This window comes from Pan troglodytes, chromosome 5 (assembly GCF_028858775.2).
Source record: "Pan troglodytes isolate AG18354 chromosome 5, NHGRI_mPanTro3-v2.0_pri, whole genome shotgun sequence".
Lineage (NCBI taxonomy): Eukaryota > Metazoa > Chordata > Mammalia > Primates > Hominidae > Pan > Pan troglodytes.
The window spans coordinates 22,259,873-22,287,531 of NC_072403.2; the positions used below are offsets into that span (position 1 = coordinate 22,259,873).

At 46.5% G+C, this 27,659-nt stretch overlaps 2 protein-coding genes across 2 annotated transcripts; both read right to left on the reverse strand.

Annotated features, from left to right (window-relative positions):
- Positions 1–3,536: 3,536 nt before the first annotated feature.
- Positions 3,537–27,058, reverse strand: ATXN1 (ataxin 1). Its single transcript, XM_016954959.4, has 2 exons — positions 25,154–27,058; positions 3,537–5,713 (listed from the first exon to the last, which is right to left on the reverse strand). The coding sequence occupies exons 1-2, from the start codon at positions 27,056–27,058 to the stop codon at positions 5,183–5,185; spliced, it is 2,436 nt and encodes an 811-aa protein (XP_016810448.2). The 3' UTR covers positions 3,537–5,182.
- Positions 27,059–27,089: 31 nt separating this feature from the next.
- On the reverse strand, positions 27,090–27,179 carry LOC129144219 (uncharacterized). The gene has a single exon (XM_055078645.1). The coding sequence runs from the start codon at positions 27,177–27,179 to the stop codon at positions 27,090–27,092; it is 90 nt and encodes a 29-aa protein (XP_054934620.1).
- Between the last annotated feature and the right edge of the window lie 480 nt (positions 27,180–27,659).

Genomic DNA, 27,659 nt, shown 5'->3' on the forward strand with positions numbered 1-27,659 from the left:
ACTGAATGAATCATTTCGACATTCATTTTTCTTTTGTGCAATTTTTTAAAACATTACCTGTACTCCTCAAAGTGAGTGCTTCAAAATTTTGTTTTCTTCAGCTTCTCAAATCAGGTGTACATTTAAAAAAAAATTCCCACAAGGTATAGTGCTACAAGAAAAGATCCTATCAGTAAGGTAACATATTTGAAGCGAGGTCATCTATGTAAAAGAAATCTCAGCTCCGGAGTAGAGGTGTGCAAGTTGTTTGGAGTTTCCCTATGCCAGAAACACAACACTGTCCGTGGAAAAGAGAGGAAACCAACCCAACACAATAGCAGATGCATGTGCTTTATAAAAAAGTATATTCTCTGTATATTTATTACTTGATGTGTTCTTAAATTCTCTATTTCAGAAATTCTGGGTTAAAAACAAATGTGGAAGCAAAGGCCTCCACGCCACTTAAAACAAACAAAGTGTAATTCTCTCCTTTCATATCACCACTGAAGAAACCGAATTGGGCCATGGAGTCTGCTGGCCCTGTTTTCACCTGGTGCAAATTGAAGTGCAAAGGGTTTCAGAAGGCAACAGACCAGTCTGTTGAGCTGCTTGTGGTTCATGAAACAGTAGCCATGACAACCAACACAGCTCAAGAAGCCCGGCCTTCGGTCCCGAGAGCTCTGCTTCCTCACCCATATCTGAAATAGCACGGTATTAGTGTCTTCAAAAGCATTGGAGATTTTTCTCTCTATGAAAGAAATAGGTTTCCTTAGTAGTCACAGATGTTAAAGGGTATTGTCAATCGTTTCCTTAAAAAACAAAACAAAACAAAATCCAGAGCTACAACAACAAAAATAAATTTTGGCAACATATTTCAGTAAAGATCAAACTATGTGCAAAGAGTGGATTTTATGATTACTAGGAGCTACTGTTCATCTTGAACATGCAGCATTATATTGCAATCTATGCGGTATCTAAGGAGTAATCCACAAGATGCAGGAAATCCAAACATTCCTTGAAATTGTACAACCCTACTCCAGAGCAGTCAAAGTGCTGCTTCTGGACACGTCAGTGTACCACACACACACCTGCCCCGTCCCTGAGAAAGAGGTGTGAAAGGTTCCGCAGAGTCCCTTTAGGGGAGAAGGAGGGATGCTGCCACTTCCTGGTGGGGGGAAAAAAACCCAACACACTCACCTAACAGAAAACATAGAGGCTCATAATTCCAAGTTAGAAATGGGATCGACAACAACAGAAATCAAATCATCCCAAACTAAACTGGGTGAGTTAGGGAAAACGAAAAGTTGACCAACATAGAAAATTATCCTGAAAGTCCAAATGAAAATTCAATTTGGATTTCCACTTTAAAAGATCTGAGGTAAGTGGCATCCATCTCTGTATCCCTCCCTCCCCCCTCTGCCCCAGTGTGGCCCAGACAAACTGAAATAATTCTTAAGTTAAACATTCTAAGGAACAGTCATTTTATATATTTAGAAATCCCTAGAAAGAGAGGTTCTTGTTTGTTGGTTTCTTATTAATAGTATTATTTTTTTTCTTTTCGCCCTGACTAATTTCTTGGTGATTGTGTTCCATTGTAAACGCAAAAGGCCTGCTGTTATTAGTTTAAAAATGGAAAACAGGAAAGAAAGAACAAAAGACGGCTGTCGGTAAATATTGCAAAGTGGACATAGTACAGAGGCACATGGCTGATCCTTGTAAGCTGAACGGCACCGAAGAATTTCTACCCCTGTCATCGTTAATGTTTGCTACACAGAAGCGGTGACAGAGGCTGCTCTGGGAGCCTCGGGGCCCGCCAACGTCTGCAAACAGGAGGCTCCTGCCCTCTGTGCGTTCTTCCTATTTGAAGAGAAAGCTGCCACAAGGGAGTGGTGACCGTGGGTGGCAGGTGGTCCCCTCCACAGCCACTGGCCAACACGCTCAGAACGCACACACACAACAGGCCACACTTCCCGTCCAGGCTCAGAGGCAGGGCTCCAAGTCTCAAGGACACAGACCCCGAGGAGGGGCCTGCCCACTTGCAGAAAAGACCGTGGAAAATGGGTTGACTCCAGGCTACATGGCTCCAGAGTGCGTCTTAGAAATGAATCTGCCTCCTTCCTCTCCACACTCCACATTCACTATTCCGTGTGGTGACAGGGGACACTGCGGTTCCTCCCCCGGGTCTCCTTGGCTGGCTCTTTCTGCAACGTGGCGGCAGACGCACGGGGCTCCTGAAGGCTCCCCGCCCCAGCACTCAGCATCCGCAGCAGGGGAAAGGTGGGAGGCTCTCTCCCTCCTGGCTCCTTCCCTCCAGCCCTGCTCTGGCCAGAATGGGGAAGATCAACCAAACAAGGAAAAAGCCAAAAGGGAATGAGCTTTAACTATATAGCACACTGGTCAGACTCTATTGGCACAGAAAGTATTGCACATGCTAAAAAAGCAAGAGAATGAAATGGGACAAGTGTTTAGAAAGAACCAATTATTTTATAATTCCTATACCTGAAATAGAACCACAAAAATTATGATGATGTTCCTATTGCTCCAAACCATGTGTGTTTTCCCATCTTAGTGTTGGTTTAGTGGATCCAGTCGGTTCAATGCTCGAAGTAAGCCAAAAGGTGGTGTGTGTTTTTCTGAGTCCACATGAGTTGTAAATAGTGATATTAATGAGAACAAAGTCTATGTGGCAGCCCGTATTCCTCTTACCATCAAAGGTTAAAAAACAAAAAGAAAAACAAAACCTAATAATTGCAAGTGCCCTGAGCAGAATATATGGAAGATTAAGCAAGTTCTCTGAACAGAAACGTTTAAAAAATACAGCACTAAATAAGCAGTATGACTGCAAGAATGAGCCCACCCAGCTCTCTGCAAGCATGCTGAGAGGGTAATGAAATTCGAGGAAAGTCAAGGAACTATTCTAGCTATTCTAAACCTGTTCAAATGTTTTTGGTACACCCCAGAAAACGGTTTATAAAAATCGTTAGTCCTGGTGAGCCCTAAATGTAAATGAATACTAGACAGCCAAAATGTGGGTTGATACCAGATTTTTTTTTTTTTAATTTGTGAGACGAAGAAAGTACTATTTTCAATGGGGTAAAAGAAAAATCAGGTATTTGTTCAGTTTAGTTGCAGCCATCCAAGTAAGAATATTTAAAAATTTCTCCCTACTTATAAAACTTTTTTTTAAAGCACTTTAAAGATGCATTCAAAACCCACAAATGATATTTCGGATCTCTGGGAATGAAAGGTTTAAAAACTATGAAATACCCTTTCTGGGTTTGTACCAAACATTAAATCTCGATTTGATTTTGAATAGAAAAAAAAAGCCATTCTGAAAATAACATTAATAACAACAATAATAAAGTAATTGTTTAAAAAAAATCTTGCTCACATATATAAATGTCTTTATGGAAAACTCTCTCAATGAATCTGAAGAAAATTCTCAGAGTTTCTAAGAGCCCGCTAAGACCTGGCTTTTTGTGACAGATGTGGTAAAAAGACCAAAATGAATTTTCAAAGGAACATAACCTTATAAAATGGCCTAGAGTTTAGGCAGGTTAGAAAGAAATTTTGCTACATTTATTTATGCTCGTTCAGTCCCCCAAACCTTTCCCACAATGTTATTGGATAAAAACTGCAGGAATATCACACAAATTATAAACTCAATATGTGCAAATCGCAAGGTTCTTTAAAAGTTCATCTTAAAAAGAAAAACACTGGACAAAAATGAGTATTCTCTTCTCCATCCCTTTTCTCTCAGTTTCTCTGCCAACTCTGCATATGCCTTGAACTGATTCTCAGACATCAAAGTGAAAAGTGCCTCCCGTCAGGTAGTACTTGGTGGTCATTTATTGTCACATACTAGTTCATAATTCACATTCATCCCTTTAAACCACATTGAAACTTTCAATATCTTGCTCTTCAGCAATTCTGCAGAGCTGAAATGTAGTTACAGTGTTGAAAAAAAGAAAGCAACTTAGTTTTTTTTTGTTTTGTTTTTTTTCCCCAAAGAGTTTAAAGTGAGATACAGTACTTGTTGAATGAGAGACCAAGATGCTTGGTAATAAAGTGTGAACAGTATTTTTAAATGCTTAAAGATAGTAATATATGCTCATCTTCAAAATCTAATTCCTCATGTCACACTGGAATCTGAAAAAAAAATGTGGCACCCGAGTTGTCCATAGTCATGAACTATAAACAGTACTAGAGTTCAAAGACAAAAAGATTTCGCAAACTCAACGTGAAGAGCTTCTGTTGCTCTCACTGAAGGGCAGTTTGCATCTACCTCTTGGGAGTGAAGTCAATGCAATAACCTGATTGGTTTTCCTAACACTGCACAGAAACCAGCGTGGGTGTTCGCTCTCTCCCTCTCCCCCACCCCCAACCCCCCTTACCCCATGTGGGGCCATGACAGCAGGGGCTTCCCTGTCCACCACAACACCCTGGTGACATCGCTGCACTAGTAAAAAGCAGAAATGAAATCCCGCATGTGGCAGTTGCTCTTTAAAAAAAATATATATCAGTGCAGTCAGGCCCCATAGGGGGAAATATATATCTATACAATTAAAAGTTGCTTTTATTGTAAAATATGTTGGAGAGAAAAATGTTCTTTTAAATGGTTAACTTTCCAAATCTGCCATCTGACGCGTCTCCGCGATGCCCTGAAGCTGGGTTCCTGATGTTGATTTTGCACGTGGGAACCCCAGGAGGGCACTGCTCTGAACGCCCCCGGCCCATGCCGATAGCAAGAGAGTGAGGCAGAGGGAGGCAGAGAAAAAGAGACCCTCACTCGCCGCCACAGCGCCTGTGCACCCCCACATGCGTGCACCCCTGCACCCCTGCAGGACCCTTCCCACGGGACTTTTCTCCTGACACTAGCGGGGGTCAGCGCCCCCGGCTGCTTCTGTGCCGCTAGAGAAGGCAGGCACTGTGAAGCCCCGTTCCTTTCTTCCCCGGGGATGCCTGGAGCCCTGACCGCTCCTGCTGTGCCCTTCCTCCTGCCCGCTCACTGACAGACACTCGTGGAAAAAGCATATGCACCAGTCTCCTGCGACACACCTGCTGTAACTCTAATGACAAGGTTAGAACAGAAACCTAAAATTAAGAAGATAACATGTAAATACTGTGTTATTTTAGCCTACAGTACAGTAATCTGGATACAAATGATAAGGGAGAGCCACGTTTCCTTTCCCCCACGCCGCCTCTACTTGCCTACATTAGACCGGCCTTCAATGCAAATCTTAACCTCCTGAGGAATTAGAGAAGGCTTAGGAAGAGTCAAAGGTGGTTCGTCTTCTGACTTCTCCAGTTTGCGGCTCTCTGGCGCCGACCACCTCCTCTTCCTCGTTGCCGCGGGCTTGCTGGGTTCTATTTTGGTGAGGAAGGGCGCTGCAGGCAATCCCATTTTCTCTGGAAACTTCAGTTCGCCATTCTCAGAGAGCATCTGGGCACTCCCCTGGTTGATTCCGTTTTCCTGCTCGGCATACCTGTGTCTGCTGCCCGCCAGGCCGTCGGCCTTTGAGTGCTTCAGCAGGACGCTGGCGGGATCCACGGGCTGGCCCTTTTTAACAGAGCCGTTCTTCAGGTTCTTGAGGGTAAGCGAGATGCAGACATCCCCAACTGAGAGTTTGGAACACGGCAAATCAAAGAGCTGGCTGGTTCTCTCCGGACAGCAGGATGACCAGCCCTGTCCAAACACAAAAAAAGGATACTCTACCAAAACTTCAACGCTGACCTGTGGAAACAGGGAGAGACAGAGAGAGGAAGAAGGAAGGGAACAAATGAAAACATTTTATTCTTGTTTGATTTTATGCACACACACAGGTATGAACTCACACAGACACACACAGGCTGAATGGGGGAAAATGACTCAGTTTGCAAACCTCCCTCTCCCCCAGCCACACACTATAAATGAGGCTCTTCTCTTTGGGTTGTACCTGTACTTGCCATAGGCAGAAGCCAGTGAAAAGGTCATCAATATTCAAAATATTCCATCAAGTGTTAGCTCTATAGCTGGTGTCTGTTAGAACCAGTCAATCGAACCCCAGCAATGACAGAGCACCCACTTAGCTTTCAGCACCAAGCTAGGCTCTGCGGGTGGCTCACAAGCCCAGCGCGGTCTTAGATTTTATGAGCTCAATGGACAACTGCTATTATCATACAGGACAGGACTAAACACGGATCAGAGTGAGACTGTGAGTTCCAAGAAGCAGGCACAGTGTGTTTATCACTGAGTCCCCAGCCCCTAAAAGGATGCTTGGTGGCTGGGCACAGTGGCTCATGCCTGTAATCCCAGCACTTTGGGAGGCCAAGGTGGGTGGATCATTTGAGGTCAGGAGTTCAAGACCAGCCTGGCCAACATGGGGAAACCCCGTCTCCACTAAAAATAAAAATAAAAAATTAGCCATGCGTGGTGGCGGGCACCTGTAATCCCAGCTACTTGGGAGGCTGAAACACTAGAATCACTTGAACCCAGGAGGCAGATGTTGCAGCGAGCCGAGATCGTGCCACTGGGCGATCCAGCCTGGGCCACAGAGTGAGACTCCGTCTCAAAAAAAAAAAAAAAAAAAAAGTCAATTTCCAATGTCCTTTCTAGATGTAGTAGACTAGGTAATTTGGACCAACCCTCCTTCTGAGGACAACTAAAAACTCTGAACAAAAATATAAGCAAACAAATAAATTTAAAAACTCTGGACAAAACGTTTAAACTTTTTTTCTTATAGTACTGGACAGCAAATAAGATAGTAAAAAGGCCAGGCGCGGTGGCTCATGCCTGTAATCCCAGCACTTTGGGAGGCCAAGGCGCGTGGATCACCTGAGGTCAGGAGTTTGAGACCAGCCTGGCTACCATGGCAAAACCCCATCTCTACTAAAAATACAAAACTTAGCCAGGTGTGGTGGTGGGCCCCTATAATCCCAGCTACTCAGGAGGCTGAGGCAGGAGAATCGTTTGAGTCCGGGGGACGAAGGTTGCAGTGAGCCAAGATCGTGCCACTTTACTCTGAGACCAGCCTGGCCAGCATGGTGAAACCCTGTCTCTACTAAAAATACAAAAATTAGCCAGGTGTGGTGGCAGGCGCCTATAATCCCAGCTCCTCAGGAGGCTGAGGCAAGAGAATCGCTTGAACCCGGGAGGTGGAGGCTGCAGTGAGCCGAGATCATGCCACTTCACTCCAGCCTGGGCGACAGAGTGAAACTCCGTCACACACACACACACACACACACACACACACACACACACTTCCTGGGTTGGATCAGGAAAAGATGATGGCCCAGAGAGGTGAAGCTGGTGTTGGGGGCCTGTTTTCTCCTGAAGGCACTTGAACATTCCAAAGTGGAGCAGTTGGGAAACCAAGTGGGCTTTTGATAGTGTTAAGAGCATAGGGAACAGGTAATGGAGTTCAGGATACACCAAGGGAGGGTGCTCTCTGGTGAGCCCCATTCTTTTGAGTTGTGACCCCAAAGCACTGTCCCTTAGAGGAGACAGTGAACCACAAGCCAACAGGCCTTTCAAGGTCTGAAGCTCAGATTGACTCATCTGAGTCCCTAAAACTGGATTAAGGTCTTGAATTACTTTCACAATTTTGCAAATAAAAGCATTCAATTGAAAAAAAGGGGGGTGGTGGTCATGAGGAGACCAGATAGCTTGTATAAGCACTAGCAAAATATCAGATCTTAAAAAAGGACGCACCAGGGCTTCTCATATAGAGTCATACATATAGACTTTACAAAGACTATGCTTACAATAATTAAGAAGATTAAAGACAGCTTGAGAATTTTGATAGGAAACTAGAATCTGTTTTTAAAAGATCCATGAAGCCAGGCATGGTGGCTCATGCCTGTAATCTCAGTACTTTGGGAGGCTGAGACAGGGAGGATCACTTGAGGCCAGGAGTTTCAGACCAGTCTGGGCAACAAAGTGAGACCCCGTTTCTACAGAAATTAAAAAAAAAAATAGCCTAGTGTGGTGATGCGTGCCTGTAGTCCCAACTACTCAGGAGGCTGAGGCAGGAGGATCTTGAGCCCAGGAGTTAGAGGTTGCAGTGAGCTATGATCACAAGACTGCACTCCAGCCTGGACAACAGAGTGAGACTCTGTCTCTAAAAAAAAAAAATAAATAATAATAATAACAATTAATTTAAAAAAGGTCTATGAGAATTGTAGAATTAAAATATACACCACTGAAATCAAGAATGCAATGAGCTTTCCAGTTGAACAGACATGGATTAAGAAAGAATTCAGGAACTGGATTCTCTAATTAGAGCTTTAGAAGAGACTCCACAGAGTAAACATAGAGACAAAAAGATGGTCAATATGGAGGAGAGGGTAAGAGACACATAGGATACATTGAGAGGGGCTAACAGACACATAATTTGAATCCTAGGAGGAGGAAGAGAGGGAGGTAATAGGGCAGAAGTTAATACTTGAGGAGGTAATGGCTAAGAATTTTCCCAAACTGAAGAAGGATAATAAGACAGTTTCAAGAAGGCCTAGCCCCAAACGGGAAAAATAAAAAAAAAGAAATCCTCACTGAGGCAGATGAGAATTAAACTGCTATAAATCAAAGACATCTTGTAAACTAAACAGGAAAAACTATCGTTAAAAGCCTCTAGAACAGGCTGGGTGTGGTGGCTCCTGCCTGTAATCCCAGCACTTTGGGAGGCCGAGGTGGGTGGATTACCAGAGGTCAGGAGTTTGAGACCAGTCTGGCCAACATGGTGAAACCCCGTCTCTACTAAAAATACAAAAATTAGCTGGGCATGGTGGCAGGAACCTGTAATCCCAGCTACTCGGGGGGCTGAGGCAGGAGAATCACTTGAACCCAGGAGGCGGAGGTTGCAGTGAGCCAAGATCATTCCATCACACTCTAGCCTGGGCGACAATAGAGAAACTCCATTAAAAAAAAAAAAAAGCCTCTAGAACAAAATACATATTATCTCCAAATAAGCAACAATTGAACTCACAGTTTACATCTCAACAAAAATAATGGAAGCCAGTAGACAATGGAGACAATGGAATATCTTTACAGTGCTAAAGAAAAAGAATTGTCAATGGAGAATTCTATATGGAGCAAAAAGATCCTTCCAGAATGAAGGCAAAATAGAGACATGTTCAGACAAACAGTAATTAAAAGAATTCACCATCAACAGATCTGCATTATAGAAAATACTAAAAGGTATTCTTTAGGTAGAGAAAAAAACAAATCTAGATTGAAGTTTGTACAGGGAGGAATGAAGAGGAATGAAAATGGTAGATACGTGGTGAATCTGAATGAATATTGGCTATATGTAACAATATTTAAAATATTGTTGGATTCTTTTTTTCTTTTTGTGAGAGGGAGTCTTGCTCTGTCGCCCAGGCTGGAGTGCAGTGGCGCGATCTCGGCTCACTGCAATCTCTGCCTCCCGGGTTCAAGCGAGTCTCCTGCCTCAGACTCCCAAGTAGCTGGGACTACAGGTATGCACCACCACCACCACGCCCAGCTACTTTTTGTATTTTTAGTAGAGTGGGGGCTTCACCATGTTGGCCAGGATGGTCTCGATATCCTGACCTCATGATCCACCCGCCTCAGCCTCCCAAAGTGCTGGGATTACAGGCGTGAGCCACCGTGTCAGGCCTCCATTGGATTTTATACACATTCAGACACACAAAAACACACATGCATAATTGAAGTACCAAAAAAACTTTAAAAGTAGTAGATTTCCACAGATTGTTGCTTTTCTACTTCATCTTCTTTGTTTCCTTTGTTAACTCTGATTGATCTAGTTCTGATACCTTTCTAGAATGACAGACTTTACTGGATCCATACAAGGCATATTTTTAGAAGAGACAACTTGAGTACATTCATATGGCAGCTTGTAAGCACGAACCCATACTCCTGTGTGTATTACTGGGGGGAAAGTTTCATTGTTCTGGGCTATTTTTATAATGTGAAGCAAGCTAACAGTTTTTGAGTGCCTACTCTCTGTCAAGCTCTCAGGTACAAACTTTACAAAAAGTATTTTGTTTAATGTTCATAATAGTATTAGTATGGAATAGTATTGCTCTTCCAATTTTATAAATTTTACGAATAGTCACAGAGAGATTAAGTCACTTGCCTAATGTCATAGCTATTAGCTAATGGGTTTAGGATTTTATCCCAGTCATTGGCCCCCAAACCCATTTTCTTTTTTCTGTGCCTCCTGACCTCTACCCTTGTGAGCAAAGACATTACAATGCCACCAAAAGAGATGAACTAAGCATTCCTGCTAGTTCAACAGTGGTGAATATTGACTGAAATAAGTAGGATCCAAAGGCATGAGCTCATGGGCTTGTTCCATGGTACAGATAATTGTGATGTAGTGTTTGCCTTATAGCCACTCATACAATTCTAGTTACCCTGTACAAGTGTGTGACACTATTTGGTTTCAAAACTACATTTACATCACACACAGAAACATATATGTGCATGTATACATAGACAAATATACTTACAAGTGACTGTATCAGATGGGGATACCCACTGTATTCTAAGTAGGAGGACCAATCTGGAACTGGCTCCATAGATCCTCTTGCAAACCTCTTAGAGTCATTAACAACATAAACTGAACAGAAGGAAAGCAATCCCACATCAAGTGGAGATTGTTTTGCTGCAAATCCAAGTCATAAAAATAAAACTCTCAGGTGTTAACATCTGTCTCGTAAGACTCTCTACCAGAGTTGCGGTTTGCTTATTCTTGCCCAACACCAGGCAGAGGTAATGTGACATTCAGAAGACCAGAAGCCTTAGTTCCAAACATGTCAGCCTCTTTTCTGGTTCTGCGTGTTCCCGGATAACTCCCTGTCTCCTTGCTGGCAGATGGCCGGACACCTACCCATGGAGAGGCCCTTGGTGTGTGGGCCACATTATACACACTTCACAGGGCAGGCAATATTTAATTTTCTGAAAATAACATCTACTGTGTTCTCATAGATAAACTTATCTGAGGATTTCCACGTTACCAAGTATCTGTAGACTCATTAAGAAATGTCTACAAGCCCTTTATAACAGGTACTATAATTGATTAGAGCAAAAGCCAGGATACAGATACACGTGTTTCCCTCTAAAGACTTCATAATGTTATTGGACATTTTGAAAGCCTTTCATTATTTCCGCATCTCAAAACTCCAAAGACACCACTCTTGTAATCCCAGCACTTTGGGAGGCTGAGGTACAACTGTGAAATAGCAAAAGAACGAACATAACTAACTCCATTTTTGTTTAAAGGGTTTTACCCTTTCCTGCACGTAGGCTAGGATAATTTTATAGCACCGAGATAATATACACAAACAACAATCATGTACTTTTAGAAACTAACTCTGGGATTAAAGGGGAAGTATATAAACAACTAACTATATATTGTTAAAGACTGATAGGAGTGGCTGGGCACGGTAGCTCACGCCTGTAATCCCAGCACTTTGGGAGGCCGAGGCGGGCGGATCACCTGAGGTCAGGAGTTAGAGACCAGTCTGGCCAACATGGTGAAACCCTCTATTAAAAATACTAAAGACTGAAGGAGCATTATGACCTGACCAAGGACAAAGAAGTTCTCAACCTTCTTGAACCCTCACTGGTGCCCAAATGTCTATGGTCCTCAGTCTCCTCGATATTAACCCCTTTGTCTCCCCCCATACCCCCCTCCCATAAAAACCCTCCAACCAGCCTAAAAAATTGGAGATTTTACTTAATTTTTACAAAATTATTATTTCTTGAGATGGATTCTCTGTTGCCCAGGCTGGAGTGCAGTGGTACAATCTCGGCTCACTGCAACCTCTGCTTCCTAGGTTCAAGCTATTCTCCTGTCTCAGCCTCCTGAGTAGCTGGGACTACAGGCATGTGCCACCACACCTGGCTAATTTTTGTATTTTTTAGTAGAGATGGTGTTTGGCCATTGTGGGTCAGGCTGGTCTCAAACTCCTGACCTTAGGTGATCCGCCTGCCTTGGCATCCCAAAGTGCTGGGATTACAGATGTGAGCTACCATGCCTGGCCTGGAGATGGTACTTTAGAAGGCTAGCTCATCATCTTCTCAATTTCTCTGGCTTTCCCAATAAACCTGCTTTTCCTCTCACCGACCTCGTCTCTCGTATTTGGCTTTTGAGTGGTGAGCAGCCAAACCTAAGTTCAGTTACAGAGGTGCGAGGGTCACTCGAGCTACTGCACCACTCCAGCCTGTGTGCCAGAGCAAGACTCTGTCTCTAAAAACCAAACCAAACCAAACCAAACTCCAAATCTCCAAAGACAGGCCTTAGAATTAAATGCTGTGGTGTGAACCATAGCTAGAACAGCCTGCCGAAAAATTCACGAGAGAAAAGTGATGGAGAGAGAGAATATTTGAGATGCGTACTAAAACAAGATGACGTTAATGGAATTTTTTTTTTTTTTTTTTGAGACAGAGTCTCGCTCTGTCACCCAGGTTGGAGTGCAGTGGCACCATCTCAACTCACTGCAATCTCTGCCTCCTGGATTCGAGCGATTCTCCTGCCTCAGCCTCCCAAGTAGCAGGGATTACAGGCGCCCACCACCACCCCTGGCTAATTTTTTATATTTTTAGTAGACACGGGGTTTCATTCACCATGTTAGCCAGGCTAGTCTTGAACTCCTGACCTCAGGCGATCTGCCCGCCTCAGCCTCCCAAAATGCTAGGATGACAGAAGTGAGTCACCGCGCCCACCTGGCCTGTTAATGAAATTTATGTTAACCTAGATAGGCTTGGGAGATTCTTCTTTAATCACTTCAAAGGCTTCTCTTTGTTTCTTTTTGCCTAAATTCTGCCTTTGCTTCCTACCAAAGGAGCTGTGTCACCCTGCGAAAAGATGCCACGACCAGATATCAGCTGGGTCCATGAAAGCTGAGGTGGGAGCGGAAGATTATTCAGATAATCTGATCATTGTAGGCACAGATCGGATAGCTTGCCAGCCCAATGCTAGTTTTCTCCTCACTAATTAGTGTGAACTATCTAGACAATGTACTTTTTCCCCCTTGGGGTCTGAATGTATGAGAAGTAAAATAAGGTTTTTTTTCCCCTTCTTTGGTGAAAGTTAAAATCTTGTTGCACACATCTCAAATAGGTACACTCAAGCATTCATAGCAAATCTATCTTTATTTTATAATTAGGTTTGTCATAAGGATATAAACATTCTTAAAGGTTAACTGATCATTAACCGTTAATGAAGAAATCTCACTGAGGGGTTTTTCAGTGAGAATATATATCATCAAATCTGTTGCTTGAAATTCCCCTGGAGAGGAGCCTTCTCCATCTCAAAACATGCTGTCAATGCCAGCGGGGACTGGTTTGGATGTGAAACAGAGATGGTGTGATTTTGTAGGATGATGTCATCTTCAACTGGAACAATAAGTCTGTGAATTCCTTGAATTTAAAACCCATATGGGTATTCTCTATGATGCTGATAGCTTCAAAATATTGTTATTATTATTATTTTTTCTTTTGAGATGGAGTCTTGCTCTGTTGCCCAGGCTGGAATGTAGTGGCACTATCTCGGCTCACTGCAAACTCCACCTCCTGGGTTCAAGCGATTCTCCTGCCTCAGCCTCCCGAGTAGCTGGGAGGCATAAGCCACCACACCTGGCTAATTTTTGTATGTTTAGTAGAGACGGGGTTTTACCATGTTGGCCAGGCTGGTCTTGAACTGCTGACCTCAAGTGATCCGCCTGTCTTGGCCTCCTAAAGTGCTGAGATTACAGGTGTGAGCCACCGTGCCCGGCCTCAAAATATTATTGAGGGTTCCTAATAATACATTTCAGGCTTTGCAGTTTTAATAAAAGTTCAACAAGTATACACTGAGCACCTGCTAAGTGTTAGGAACCTTAGAAGAGTATCTATTGGTTAAGACCTAGTTCCTTGCCTCCCATGAGGAGATAGAACATACACGCAAAACGGGTACATTTGGACACCAGTGACCACGCTATCCGATGATGTCCACTCAGATGTCGAATGGGCAACTCAAACTTAAAGTGACCTAAAACACACCAGACCTCCCGATGTGCCCCTGCCCGGTGGCCATCCCATGTTCTTCCCCATCTCCATAAATGGTATCCCATTCTTCCGGCTGTTCAATCAAGGACCTTGGAATCATACTTTCTTCCGCTCTTTCTCTTACATCACAAACATCCCAATTATAAGCAAACTGTATGGGTTCCTTTTCCAAATACACCTAGAATGATACTATTTTTTTTACTACCTCCACCACCTTTGTCCTGGCCAAGCTGCATCTCACTCGCTCAGTCACCACATGCAAGCCTGATGTGGTCTGCAGGTGCCCCTTACTCCCTACACTGTAGCAACAGTGGTCTCCTTGCTGGTCCTTTAACCCCTCTTGCACCTTCCGTCTGGGCACCTGCTACTCTCTCCATTCATTTGGAATCTTTTTTGCCTCACGTACTGTTGCCACCCACTGTCCTTTTCAGAGAGAACTCCCTGACAGTTCTATTTAAAATAACAACCCTCTAGTTTCCATAGCTTCCTTTTTTTATTTTGAGATAGGGTCTTGTTCTGTTGCCCAGGCTGGAGTGCAGTAGCATGATCATGGCTGACTGCAGCCTTGACCTCGTGGGCTCAAGAGATCCTCCTGCCTCAGCCGCCTGAGTAGTTGGGACCACATGCATGCACCACCATGTCCAGCTAATGTTTTGTTGGTGATGATAATGATGATTATTATGTAGAGATGGAGCCTTGCTATGTTGGCCTGGCTGGTTTCAAAACTCCTGGCCTCAAGTGCCCTCTTGCCTCGGCCTCCCAAAGTGCTGAGATTACAAGCATGAGCCACCTAGCCTGGCCCCTTCTCCTCTTTATACCAGGGATCTCCAACCCCCAGGCAACGGACCAGTAGCAGTCCATGGCCTGTTAGGTACTGGGCTGCACAGCTGGAGGTGAGCAACCATTCCAGACTGAGCTCCGCCTCCTGTCAGATCAGTCGCAAGCATTAGATTCTCATAGGAGCGTGAACCCTATTGTAAACTGCGCATGCAAGGAATCCAGGTTGTGCACTCCTTATGAGAATCTAACTAATGCCTGATGATCTGAGGTGGAACAGTTTCATCCCAAAACCATCCCCCTCCCTCTTCCCATCCTGCCAAAAAATCTTCTTCCATGAAACCAGTCCCTGGTGCCAAAAGGGACTGGTTATTTTATGCATTCTTTTTTATTTACTTGTATATTTGTCTGTTTTGCCTCTTTCCCCAAACTCAGTGTTCTATCTCCAGAGTCTAAAAGACTTCCTGGCAAGTAATAGGTGCTCAGTTAAAATCTGAAAGAAGAGGCTGGGCGTGGTGGCTCACACCTGTAATCCCACCACTTTGGGAGGCAGAGGCGGGCTGATCATGAGGTCAGGAGTTCAAGACCAGCCTGGCCAACATGGTGAAACCCTGTCTCTACTAAAAATACAAAAAAATTAGCCAGGCATGGGAGCAGGTGCCTGTAATCTCAGCTACTCTGAAGGCTGAAGCAGGAGAATTGCTTGAACCTGGGAGGCGGAGGTTGCAGTGAGCCAAGATCACGCCATTGCACCCCAGCCCAGGCGACAGTGCAAGACTCCATCTTAAAAAAAACAAAAAACAAACAAACAAAAACCTGAAAGAATAGTTGTTTGCCTTCTGTATGGAAAAACATTGCAATGGTACAACTGGACAACAGGGGGCAATAGAGAGACTGCCTGTCTTTTTTTTTTTTTTTTTTTTTTTTTAACCAGCCAGAACTAAAGTGGGCTGTGACCTCCCCCAGGGAGAGAGGAGCAGTGCTTTCTCCAGGGTGTGGCTTTACCGCCTAACAGGCAGCTTTCTCAGCGGAGCCATAGCCACCTCACCTTGTCAGATGCTGAGGTCGTCATGATTTTATTGAATCACACTTCAGTTATTTTCTCTCCACTCTCGTTCTTGCAGCTGTGTTAGTAATCATTAAGTCATTTTATGATCTTGCTGGGGTTCCACACATTTTCCAGAATGGTTTCTGATGAAATCCCAATGAAAATAAACTCATGGAAGCAGTACTACAGATAACCAAAGCACGTTACATAACGCCAGACAGCTCAATATAGCCCATTTTTTCATCCAGTAAATATATCCTGTTTCAAACACCCTAAGCAGTAAGTAGAATAGCCTTTATAACTTTTCTTTCTTTCTTTCTTTTTTTTGAGACAGAGTCTCACTCTGTCGCCAAGGCTAGAGTGTAGTGGTGCCATCTTGATTCACGGTAACCTCTGCCTCCCAGGTTCAAGCAATTCTCCTGCCTCAGCCTCCCAAGTAGCTGGGATTATAGGTGCCTGCCACCACACCAGGCTAATTTTTTTGTATTTAGTAGAGACGGGTTTTCACCATGTTAGTCAGGCTGGTCTTGAACTCTTGACCTCAGATGATCCACCCACCTCGGCCTCCCAAAGTGCTGGGATTACAGGTGTGAGCCACCGCGCCCAGGGATGGCCTTTATACTTTTGTAAGCTTGAGGGCCCTCTGTCTTTCATCTCTGGATGCCCTGTCGCCAGCACCTCTTGCTTTTGGGGGTGGACCGCCTCCCACCCTCCTCCACTCTTTCCCTCCCTCCTCCCACTGCTGCCAGCAAGCCCATGTGCTCATCAGTGTGGTTATAAGAGATCTGCCTACCCCTTCCTCCATCCATCCCCCTAAATCGACTCCTCTAGAACTGTCACCTCCAACTCCCATTTTGGATGGACGAACCAAGACAGGGAGACAACACCGACTCACTTCTGGGCTCATGATTATTTTTTCAATGTCACCTTTCTAATCTGACAAATGACTGGCTTTTAAGAAAAATTTTAGCTCCTCTGTATGAAAATTCAATAAAATTCCTTTCACCACTTAGTCAATAACTACTATATCTAAACACTATGCACATACACGCATATTTATGCTGTTTGATTGTATATTTCAATCTTAGATTGGTGCTATGTCTATATACACACATATGTACATATCACCAAAAACAAGATAGAAAGAAAACAAAACGTCTGTTGTTTAAATATGTCTCCCATTTCCTTCACAAGAGTCCCTGTTTTCACAAATTGCGAAGGGCATCTGTTTTACAAAACATTTTTTCATGACACTATCCCAGACATACAAATTTCGCCTGTTGCTGGGAGCAATGAATTCTCTCATAAGCTAGGTTTCAGTAAGTATGTCTTGTTTTTTGGTGAAATTATTAAATTGGGCATTCTTAACTTTGTCTGCAAGTGAAATTTTCAGTCTTGTTTTACCTGTAGAGAAAGGCCGGTCTGCTTTCCTGGAAGGCTAAGTCTGCATGGTTACGTTCTCAGCATGAAAAAAATCAGAAAACCCCGTCTCGAAGATGAAGGGGGTAAGCGAGAGACCCATTTACTGCAATGTTTAAAAATCATTAATAAAAACAGTCAAAACTCTTTGGCTGAGTGTAAGAATCTCTGTGAGTGTTCTATTTAAAACACTGAATCATGTTCACGCAAAGCCTGACTCAGTCCTTGGTGGAAGTGTTTCAGGGTTGTTCAGTAAACCCACACCCTAGCACCGGGATGCCTCCTAACACAAATCCCACATTAAAAGCTGGGTTTTTCTTACACATGGTAGCGTGGCTCACAGAGCTCCCTTGTGGGAAGGCCCTGTGGGGAGGCTCAGGGATGGCCAGGAAGGACACTGCCCAGTGAGTGACCACAGCAGCTGTGACACGGAAGCCCTTAGGCACACAGGTTCTAGCTCACTTGCCTTCCTTTTCTGGGGCCTTAAAATGTGTGCCTTAGGCAGGGAAGGGTGGCTCATCCCTGTAATCCCAGCACTTTGGGGGCCTGAGGCGGGAGGATCACATGAGCTCAGGAGTTCAAGAGCAGCCTGGGCAACATGGCAAGACCCCGTCTCTACAAAAAAAAATAGAAAAATTAGCTGGGCGTGGTGGTGTGTACTTGTGGTCCCTGTTCCTAGGGAGGCTGAAGTCGGAGGATTGCTTGAGCCTAGGAGGTCAAAGCTGCAGTGAGCTATTATGGTGTCACTGCACTCCAGCCTGGGCAACAGAGCAAGACCCTATCTCAAAAAAAAAATGTGCCTTAAAGAACAACATAATATTCAGTGCTAAAAAGAAATGAGCTATCAGAGCAACAAGAAGACATGGAAGAACCTGAAATGCATATCGCTAAGTGAGAGACGCCAATGTGAAAAGGCGACATACTGGATGATTCCAACTGCACGGCATTCTGGAACAGGCAAAACTATGGAGAGAGTAAAATGATCAGTGGGTGCCAGGAGTTTAAGGTGGGGTGTGGGGGACAAATAGTTGATGCATAAGGGATTTTTAGGGTGGTACAGCTGTTCTGTATAATACTGTAATGCTGGATACATGACATCATAAATTCATCAAAAACAGCATGTACAACACAGAGTGAACTGTAGTATAAACTATGGACTTTAGTTAAAAATAAGGTATCGGTACTGGCTCATCAGTTGTAACCAATCTATCACACCAATGCAAGATTTTAATAACAGGGAAAACTGTTAGGTGTGTGGGACCTCTCTCTACTTGCCGTACACCTAAAACTGCTTTAAACAATAGTCTTTAATTTTTTTCTAAATGCTATAAACAACAACAGTCTGACAGAATCAAAACATATAAGATGACCCAGTTGGGGGCACATATAGCACATACAGTTTAAAGGAGAGCATTTTTCTGCTTTTTTTTTTTTTTTTTAAGAGAGGTACAAAGACCCACAAACAAAAATGTGGTTTGACGTAGTTTCTCTGTTGGAGCCTTTCCAGCACCAGAACAGACAGGAAGTGTGTATTACCAACAACTGCGGCACAAATCCAGGGCTGGGCTCTGCATACAGGGCAGTCACCAACTATCTATTTTTTGATACATTAGGATTCATCGCCACCAAGCTCGGCATGTTCAATGTTGGCAAGTGGGTCTGCCTTGGCTGCAAAGGGACTGACTCTACAGGCTCATGTGCCGCCTGCATGAGTGCCTCGGCTATTTTTAGGTACCAGCTAATCCATTCAATGCATAATGTTACCACCGATGACTCACAGCTCACAGAAGTCAACCAAAAAATAGTAGAATGAAAGGAAAGCCATCGGTAGACAGCCAGTAAGTACATCATGATAACAACTGCTGTACGAGCACACACACAGGCACACTCACACCCACACCAGGACAGTCGGGAGGAGGAAATGGCACTGAATATTAAGCAGCCACCAAGTCAGGGAAGCAGTCACCTCGGGAGGCGCTGGGAAGCGACAGACGGCCCTAATAACACACAGAGCCTGGCATTTAGGAAAGAAGCAAAGGAACGTGTCAACCCAGAGCACTTTACCAATACATTTTACAACTCCACTGAGCAAATGCTGTGTACTCTTCAGAGAAGCTGAACCTAGGAAGGGTGAGACAGAAGGATGGGATAATATAGAACGCCGCCAGATGGAAGCCAAAGGCTCCCCAGCTGGGGCCATCCTGGGCAGGGCTGTCCCAGCGGGCACGTCGCTAACAGCCTCTTGCAGAAGAGGAGCCTGGGAGCCCTTGTTTCTGCATTGGTTGTCTTACTGATCTGGAGGGCTGGAGCACCAATGCACCCCTCACATCCAGTTCATACTCAGAAATACAGATTGATATGCTCACGCAGGCTGGCATGACATCATTTAGCCTTAGAAACAGGAACGGCGGGAAGGGTGCTCGCCTCGGCCACTCGCGGGATTCCACCCCGAGGATTACAGGCAGGGTAAAAATGGCTTATTGTGCTCATTGGAAAAGTTCAGCCTTCTTTCTAGACTTTCATCAGCTGCCTCTCCTTCCATAAACTCTTTTTAGAACACGAGGCCTTTGATTTATTTTTCAGCTGTGAATCACTTTCTCAGGGCCCGAGCCATCTAAGTTGAAGCAGGGAAGGGAAAACTAACATTGCACAAGGTCCCAGTGCTACTGACGGGTGAGGGATATGTTCAGACTCAGATCTCTTCAGTGCCAGTTCCTGCATTTTCCAAGCAGCTAACCTACTTCCTACCCAAGGAGGAGGTGCGAAGCCCCATCCTTCTTTTGAGTCGCATTGGCTCCCACGTTGATGCTATCGCCTGGGGGGTCCCATCTGGACGCGCCACAGACTTATGGCCTCAAACTTGGAGGATATTAAGTGGATTATATTTGGCAGTGAGGCCGAAGGGAAGTGATTCTGTCATCCTTTGGGACTCTCAACCAGAATCAAGGCATGGCAAAGCAGCAACTCTCTTCCAGGGTGGGGAACGTGCTATCACCCTCCACTGAAGAGGAAGGAGGCTTCCTTTGGTGCACGCAGTAACAATGGACAACACCTGGCATTCCCCTTTCCTCCCACAGCACCTAGGTGGGGGCCTGGGGGATGCATAGACGCTTTGCTCGAGTGGAGAAAAGCTGTACTGGGCAGGGCAATGCCACAGGGATAGTGACAAACACGGAAAAGCATTTTTCTCCTACATTGCCTCGTCTGGAGCGTCAGCTGGGACAAGGCTGGGGGCATCTTTCCACAGTCTTAATGAGGAATTCAGCCCCTTAAAAATCATCCCCAAACTAAACACCCCTCAGTTTTATATGCCATGGCTTTAGTTCCCATGAGGTCTGTGTGCCGCTTAGCATGAGGTCAGTACATGTTCATCTTAATGCTCTTCTTGGTTTTTGGTTAACTGACGCTAATAAATTTTTACAAGGGCTGTGCTGTTCTGGAAAGTATAAAAGTGAAGCATTAAAAAACGGAACCCTCTCAAGAGATTATCTCCTATGAAGAATCATACGTGGCCGGGCGCCGTGGCTCACGCCTATAATCCCAGCACTTTGGGAGACCGAGGTGGGTGGATCGCTTGAGCCCAGGAGTTCCAGACCAGCACGGGCAAGATAGCAAAACCCTGTCTCTACAAAAAAATACAGAAAATTAGCTGGGTGTAGTGGCACACACCCATAGTCCCAGCTACTGGGGAGGCTGAGGTGGGAGGATCAATTGAGTCCAGGAGGTTGAGGCTGCAGTGAGCCAATGATCCCATCACTGCACTTCAGCCTGGGTGACAGGGCAAGACCCTGTCTCAAAACAAGCAAACAAACGAACACAAAAACCCACAGAAAAACAAAACTCATCTGCCTGGTTTAGAGAGGAGAGAGCTGCAGCTCAGAGAGGTGAAGTAACTTGTCCTTCCAGAGACCCAAATCCGCACCCCTGGGTCTGTCACCACCATACCATATCACACTGCTTTCCCTGGGGGTGTGATGTTGGGGGGGTCTTATGAGTTCAGGCATCCTCAAGAGTCTGTTCATGCAGGATTTCTGCCTAGAGTCACAATGCCATCTGTTTTGGAGAAAACCATCTCTTCTTCCACAACTTCCCCAATCAAATTTGTGATTTTGCTTATTAAGCTCAACAATCTGCACATTTCTGAATTTCTCTGTGGGTGCAGTGTCAGCAGTGCCTAACCAGTTGAGAAGACCAGGAAGATTCTTCAGGCTAGGGGAGAAAACCCCTCAGGAAGGCACTGCAGAGGGGAGAAGGATGTAGCCTTTGGAGCCTCAATTAAGCCCAGATATGAGTCCTCTCTCTCCCTCCCATCTCCCCCTCTCATGCCCTCTGTCTGAGTCTCCACTGACTCTGAACCTGTCACTTGTGGCAAACACAGCTGGTGGAGTATTTTAGCTGTGATGATGTCAGCCGATTTCTGATAGACTCCTCGGTAAAGTGACAAATCATTGGTTGCGTCAGGCCTTGCACTTTTGTTTCTACAGCGTGAAGCTCTAGCTGCCTTTTCAGCAGGTCTCAGCACACTTGCCTTTCTTTGAGGAAGCCCTTCCCGGCATGCAGCACAGCCACGCGGGGGCCAACCTCACAGACCTGCAAACAGGCCCTGACAACACTTCTACCTGCTCGTCTGCACCCTGGCTGTCAGTAGAGAGATTTAGTGATCTCACTATGGGAAAAAACATGAGAACAGGGCTCTGACTTCACAGGGAAGCCAATTTCTCTTTCATTTAATCATTAATTTTGCAAAGTTTGGAGTAGGGAGAAACACACCTAGATCTTCCTCCCCAAGAACAGAAGAGGGCTGTAAGGGGCTGGGCGCGGTGGCTCACGCCTACAATCGCAGCTTTAGGAGGCTGAGGCAGGTGAATCACCTGAGGTCAGGAGTTCGAGACCAGCCTGGCCAACATGGTGAAACCCTGTCTCTACTAAAAATACAAAAATTAGCAGGGGGTGATGGCGTGTGCCTGTAGTCTCGGCTACTTGGGAGGCTGAGGCAGAAGAATCACTTGAACCAAGAGGCAGAGGTTGCAGTGAGCCAAGATCACCCCACTGCACTCTGCACTCCAGCCCGGGTGACAGAGCAAGACTCTGTCTCCAAAAAAAAAAAAAAAATAGAAGAGTCTGGTTTCTGCAGAGGCTGCCAGGCCTGGGAAGTGTGGCCCACAGCTGAAGTGGCTGCCTTCATTCTCAAGCTGAAGTTGATGCTGGCCGGCAAGGAACCAGTCGCATTTCTAAACAAAACCTCTTTTCACACCTGCCTCTGTTCACAAAAATGTGTTAAGGATTCTAAGTACCATGAAAAGCAATGACTCTTCACTCATGTTTATTTTCCATGTGTCACCTGGGGTCTGTGAAGAGTCAACTTTGCTCAAGGAAGTTCATTTTCTTTCTCCTAGTACCCACCCCTAATTCATGCAGGAAGTGAACAGCCACTACAGAGGGGTAGTGAGCTGTATTATTATGCCATTTATTTTAAAAATCCTGATTTTCTTTTTTTTTTTAATCAGATCTTTGGGGAAATCTTTCTTGGGCCCTTCCAAAGACTGTAAACCTACAGTGACATCTCATAATACAAAGAAAAGTATTCAGGGCTAAAAGCTCTCGGCAATGCAGGGCCCCGGCTTTGTGCGAGCCCCCATATCCAGTCATTCACGAGTGGTTCTGGAAAACTGATTTGGTCCTTTCCTCACTTGGGCTTTTAAGAAATGCTCAAAAAAGCCAGACATAGGGACTCGTATCTGTAATCTCAGGGCTTTGGGAGGCCGAGGTGGAAGGACTGCTTGGAGCCCAGGAGTTTGAGACCAGCCTAGGCAACACAGCAAGACCCCATCTCTACTAAAATGTTTTTTTATTTTTAAATTAGCTGGGCATGGTGGTATGCACCTGTGGTCCTAGCTACTAGGGAGGTTGGGGTGGGAGGATCGCTGGAGCCTAGGAGGTCAAGGCCACAGTGAGCTGATTGCACCACTGCATTCCAGCCTAGGAGACAAGAAACACTGTCTCAAAAATGAAAAAAAAAAATGCCCAAAACAATCAAACCATTAATTAGTTTATCTTTTTTTTCTTGTTTTATTTTATCTGAATGTCCCAAATAGCAGCTATTTCATGACTATTTTCAACTCAAGCTGGAAGGAGGCTCTGTCCCATTTGAATGTTTTCAAATCCTAGATGGAAACACTTGTAGAAAGTACGCTCGATAGCCAGGAAAGCTCTCAGCTGCAGGCTGAACCTGCTGGACTCCCAGCAACTTGGGCAGTGAAAGAAATGGGCTGTGGAATAAATGCATGTAATCGATCTAAGAACCTGGAAAAGGGTAGATTGAAGGAGCCTGTGGAAATTAAGAGCGTTAACCACACTTCCAGTGACTCATCTTGGCTACAGCTGACTTTACCCCAAGCCCAGCAGGTCACCTGGGACAGCCCTGACTTCTCAGATTGTATTAACCACGCTTTTATTTTCTGATGCTTTGATATTTTAGTGTCTTGTGGATCCCAGAGGTATAGTCTCTCCTAGGATTAGCTAATTCCTAGAGGCCTGACTTTTATATGCAAACTAACCAGTCCAGAGCCCACTCCCCAGCAGCCTCCTATATTGGTCCATCACACTTAGGGCTGCCTTCCATCTGTTTTTTTTTTTTTTTTTTTTTTTTTTTTGTCTGAGACAGAGTCTTGCTGTGTGTCCAAGGCTGGAGGGCAGTGGCCTGATCTCGGCTCACTGCAATCTCCACCTCCCGGGTTCATGCAATTCTCCTACCTCAGCCTCTGGAGTAGCTGGGATTACAGGCACACACCACCATGCCCGGCTAATTTTTGTATTTTTAGTAGAGACAGGGTTTCACCATGTTGGCCAGGCTGGTCTCGAACTCCTGACCTCTGGTGATCCACCCGCCTCAGCCTCCCAAAGTGCTGGGATTACAGGTGTGAGCCACTGTGCCCAGCCCTTCCACCTGTATTGATCACCCCAGCACCAGCAGCCAGACAACTAAGGACAGCCCCTACACCCCAGAGCACACTGGAATTATCCACTCTAACCAATCCTAAACCCGCTTACCCTGCCTCCCATGAAACCACAATAAAGGCTGTTGTTTGCCACATTTCCCCTCACTCCCTCCGCCTCCTGACCCACCTGGGGCTTCCCCAGGTGCCCCCCACTTTACGGTGTTCTACACCTCTTGGTGTAGAGTGCCCTTTCCTCTTGGGATCAGAGAGTATAACAAATTATCTCGTCAAAGAGAGTTGTCTGCTGATCTACCTGTTGGCCTTATCATACCTAAATAATAAGACATTATATATATGTTGGAGACCAGGCCTTGCTATGTTGCCCAGGCTTGAGTGCAGTGATAGTCACAGGTTCAGCCATAGCTCACTACAGCCTCGAACTCCTGGGCTCAAGTGATCCTCCTGCCTCAGTCTCTGGAGTAGCTGGGACCAAAGGCATATACCACTGTACCCAGCTAATAAGACATATTTTAAAACATGGATGTTGCAATGGGATATGATTGCTTCAGCATCTAATCCCCTCACTCCAACGGCATCCTCTGTCTTTTCCTGGTAAGAAAAAGTGCCGAATGACCACTAGAAGGACCTGAAGTCCAGCAGCGTTTCCTAATCAGGGTTCCTCATCTTAATCACAGAATTCAAAAAATAACTAGAGTGGTGAGTTTCTGGATTGTCTCAAGGACTCCATAACTAGCCCCACTCTCCATGCATGGAGGTTAATTCATTACACACAGCAGAGATCACGGGGAAATGGGGCTTATTTTTTCTAGAGAACGCAGTTGGGAAAGGCCGAGTCTAAGGTCTAGGTGTACCCGAGAACCCTTAATCCTGCCTCATAGAAGCAATTCGTCTTGCCAGGAGATGATGATGGCGTCACGGTGTGGTGTCCCATCCCTGTGCCACCTGGGCTAACGTTACCTGGGCTCGGTGCTCCCCGACGGCGAACTGTATCACGGCCACGCCCGGGCTATGGCTGTCTTCAATCCTCTCTACGGTGCTGGAGTCGATCTTCAGGTCGTTGCTTATCTCTGCACTCTGGATGAAATCTTCTGTTTTTAAGTCTTCCACCTTCTTTAGCTCCCCATTGGCCAACTGGATGATGGAGCCTTTCATGAAGTAGGGAGGCAGCGTAGGGGGAGCCGCCGCCGGGGAGGCCACGGACTGCACCACAGGCAGGTGGATCTGGGCCTGCACCATGGCTGGGTAGGCGGCCTGGGTGACCAGGGCCTCAGGGTTGAAGTTCTCACTCTTGGGAAGGGCGGTGGTGACGAACGTGTGAGGCACTGCAGCAAACTGGGGGGATGACGTGACTATGGCCGGGGCTGCCCCCGACGCTTCCATGTCAGTGCTGCCGACCGGGATGAGCAGGGGCTGTGTGCCGGGGATCACCAGGTGCTGGGGCAGGCTGCCGGCGTAGGTGATTGCTTGCTGCTGGCCGCTCAGGTAGCCGATGACAGGGGGTTGAGTCCCTGCGTAGAAGGCCGTGGCTGGCAGTCCCACCGGGAGTGGCTCTGAAGCACTGTGTGTGGTCTGAATGACCGTGTGGGGTGAGAGCGCGTAGGACCGGTGGCCAGGCTTCCCTAAATGCAGGCCACTTTTGTCGTTGAGGGTGGAAGGGGAGGCCTCACGATGAGTGGCCTGTTGCACCTCCAGGTCAGCTGCGGGCGTGTTGCTGTTGGGCAGGACCATCACAGAGGCCCGGACCCCCGAAGGATCACGACTGCTGTAGTCTGAGGGGCTCGGGTGGACCACCACGTGCCTGGACTCGTATGGGTGAGGAACCGACTTGCCGCCTGCCTTGCCCAGGCCCAGGTCGGCCGAGGACGGGGCCCCGTACCGCCGGCTCTTCTCCATCTCACCGTTCAGGACCTCCTTGGCCTGGATGGCCTGCTGCATCCGGCTGCACTCGGCTTTCTTGGTGGCCTCCCGAGGGACAAAGTGGCTGCCGGAGTCGGCGTATTGCATGACGACCTGGGAGGGGGGCCCCAGGGTGAGCGTGTGTGGGATCATCGTCTGGTGGGGGTGGAGGTGGACGGGGATGGCCGGAGGAGAGGCGGTGCGGCCGGTGTTCTGCGGAGAACTGGAAATGTGGACGTACTGGTTCTGCTGGGCTGGTGGGGGGGACCCCGGGGTGATGAGCCCCGGAGCCCTGCTGAGGTGCTGCTGCTGCTGCTGCTGCTGCTGCTGCTGATGCTGATGCTGATGCTGCTGCTGCTGCTGCTGCTGCTGCTGCTGCTCAGCCTTGTGTCCCGGCGTCTGGCTCAGACTGCCCATGTTGGCCAGCAGAGTGGAATAGGCCTCCAGCTGGGAGCGCTGGGATGGAGTGGTGGCCCCTGCGGCCGAGGCCACCGCACTGGTGACGGGGTTGGCGGTTGGGGGGATCAGCTGTGATGGGATGAAGCTGGCATAGGTCCCACTGTATTGGGAGGACCCAATGAACTGGAAGGTGTGCGGCAGGTGAGCGTACTGCACGGGGGACACCGGGGTCCCTGGCTGCGGGGTGGCGTACGCGGCAGGCAGCGTGGTGGCCACGGGGACAGACCTGGGAGCGCTGGGCGGGGAGTAGTCCAGCCCTGTGGACAATGCTTTGTGTAAACCTATTCCCTGTTGTAAACCAAGCTCCACCGAGGTCCCTGCCGGCCCATGCCTCCCGCCCCCGTGGCCCCGGCCACCAGGGTTGCCCGGGAGCCATGCTGTGCCCTCCACCCGGTGGTTGTCGCTGGGCAGGGTAGGGGCCTTCTCCTCAGAGGACCGGCTGGTGGCGGGGATCTCGCGCTTCTTGGGAGGCAGGCATTCGTTGCTCCGCTCTTGGTTGGATTTCATTTTTCGCCGTCCCCCCTCCACGGTGACTGTTTCACTGTCTGGCTGGCTCTGATTTTAGTCTGATAAACGGAAAGTCACATTTGATTTCTGTAGGGGATCCAGGCTCTTCATGAGGAATCATCTCCCCGTGGGTACAATCCGCCAACAGCAGCTCTGGATGCTGGGAAAGGGAAGAGGGCAGTGACAAAGGGAAAAGGAAAGGGAGGAGAAAGGGAAGGAGGGAAAGGACATCAGAACATGAGCACCGGGGAAAGAACATCTTTGGCAAGATTAAGACTAGGCCCTGGACTCAGTGTGAACTCCCATAACCCAATCATACCCCAAGCACTGAAGCAGAGAAAACACTAGCCAACACTTTGGGAGGCCGAGGCAGGCAGATCACGAGGTCAGGAGATTGAGACCATCCTGGCTAACATGGTGAAACCCCGTCTCTACCAAAAATAAAAAATAAAAAACAAATTTAGCCTGGTGTAACATTAGCTGGCACACGGCTGTAGTCCCAGCTACTTGAGAGGCTGAGGCAGGAGAATTGCTTGAACCCGGGAGGCAGAGGTTGCAGTGAGCCGAGATTGCACCATTGTACTCCAGCCTGGGCGACAGA

What these genes read in the sequence shown, in the direction of transcription:
- ATXN1 (XM_016954959.4), bottom strand. Translation starts at nt 27,058, where the DNA reads ATGAAATCCAACCAAGAGCGGAGCAACGAATGCCTGCCTCCCAAGAAG. An exon ending in TCGGGGAGCACCGAGCCCAG is followed by an intron (nt 5,714 to 25,153) that starts GTAACGTTAGCC and finishes CTGTTTCCACAG; the next exon opens with GTCAGCGTTGAAGTTTTGGT.
- LOC129144219 (XM_055078645.1), bottom strand. Translation starts at nt 27,179, where the DNA reads ATGATTCCTCATGAAGAGCCTGGATCCCCTACAGAAATCAAATGTGAC.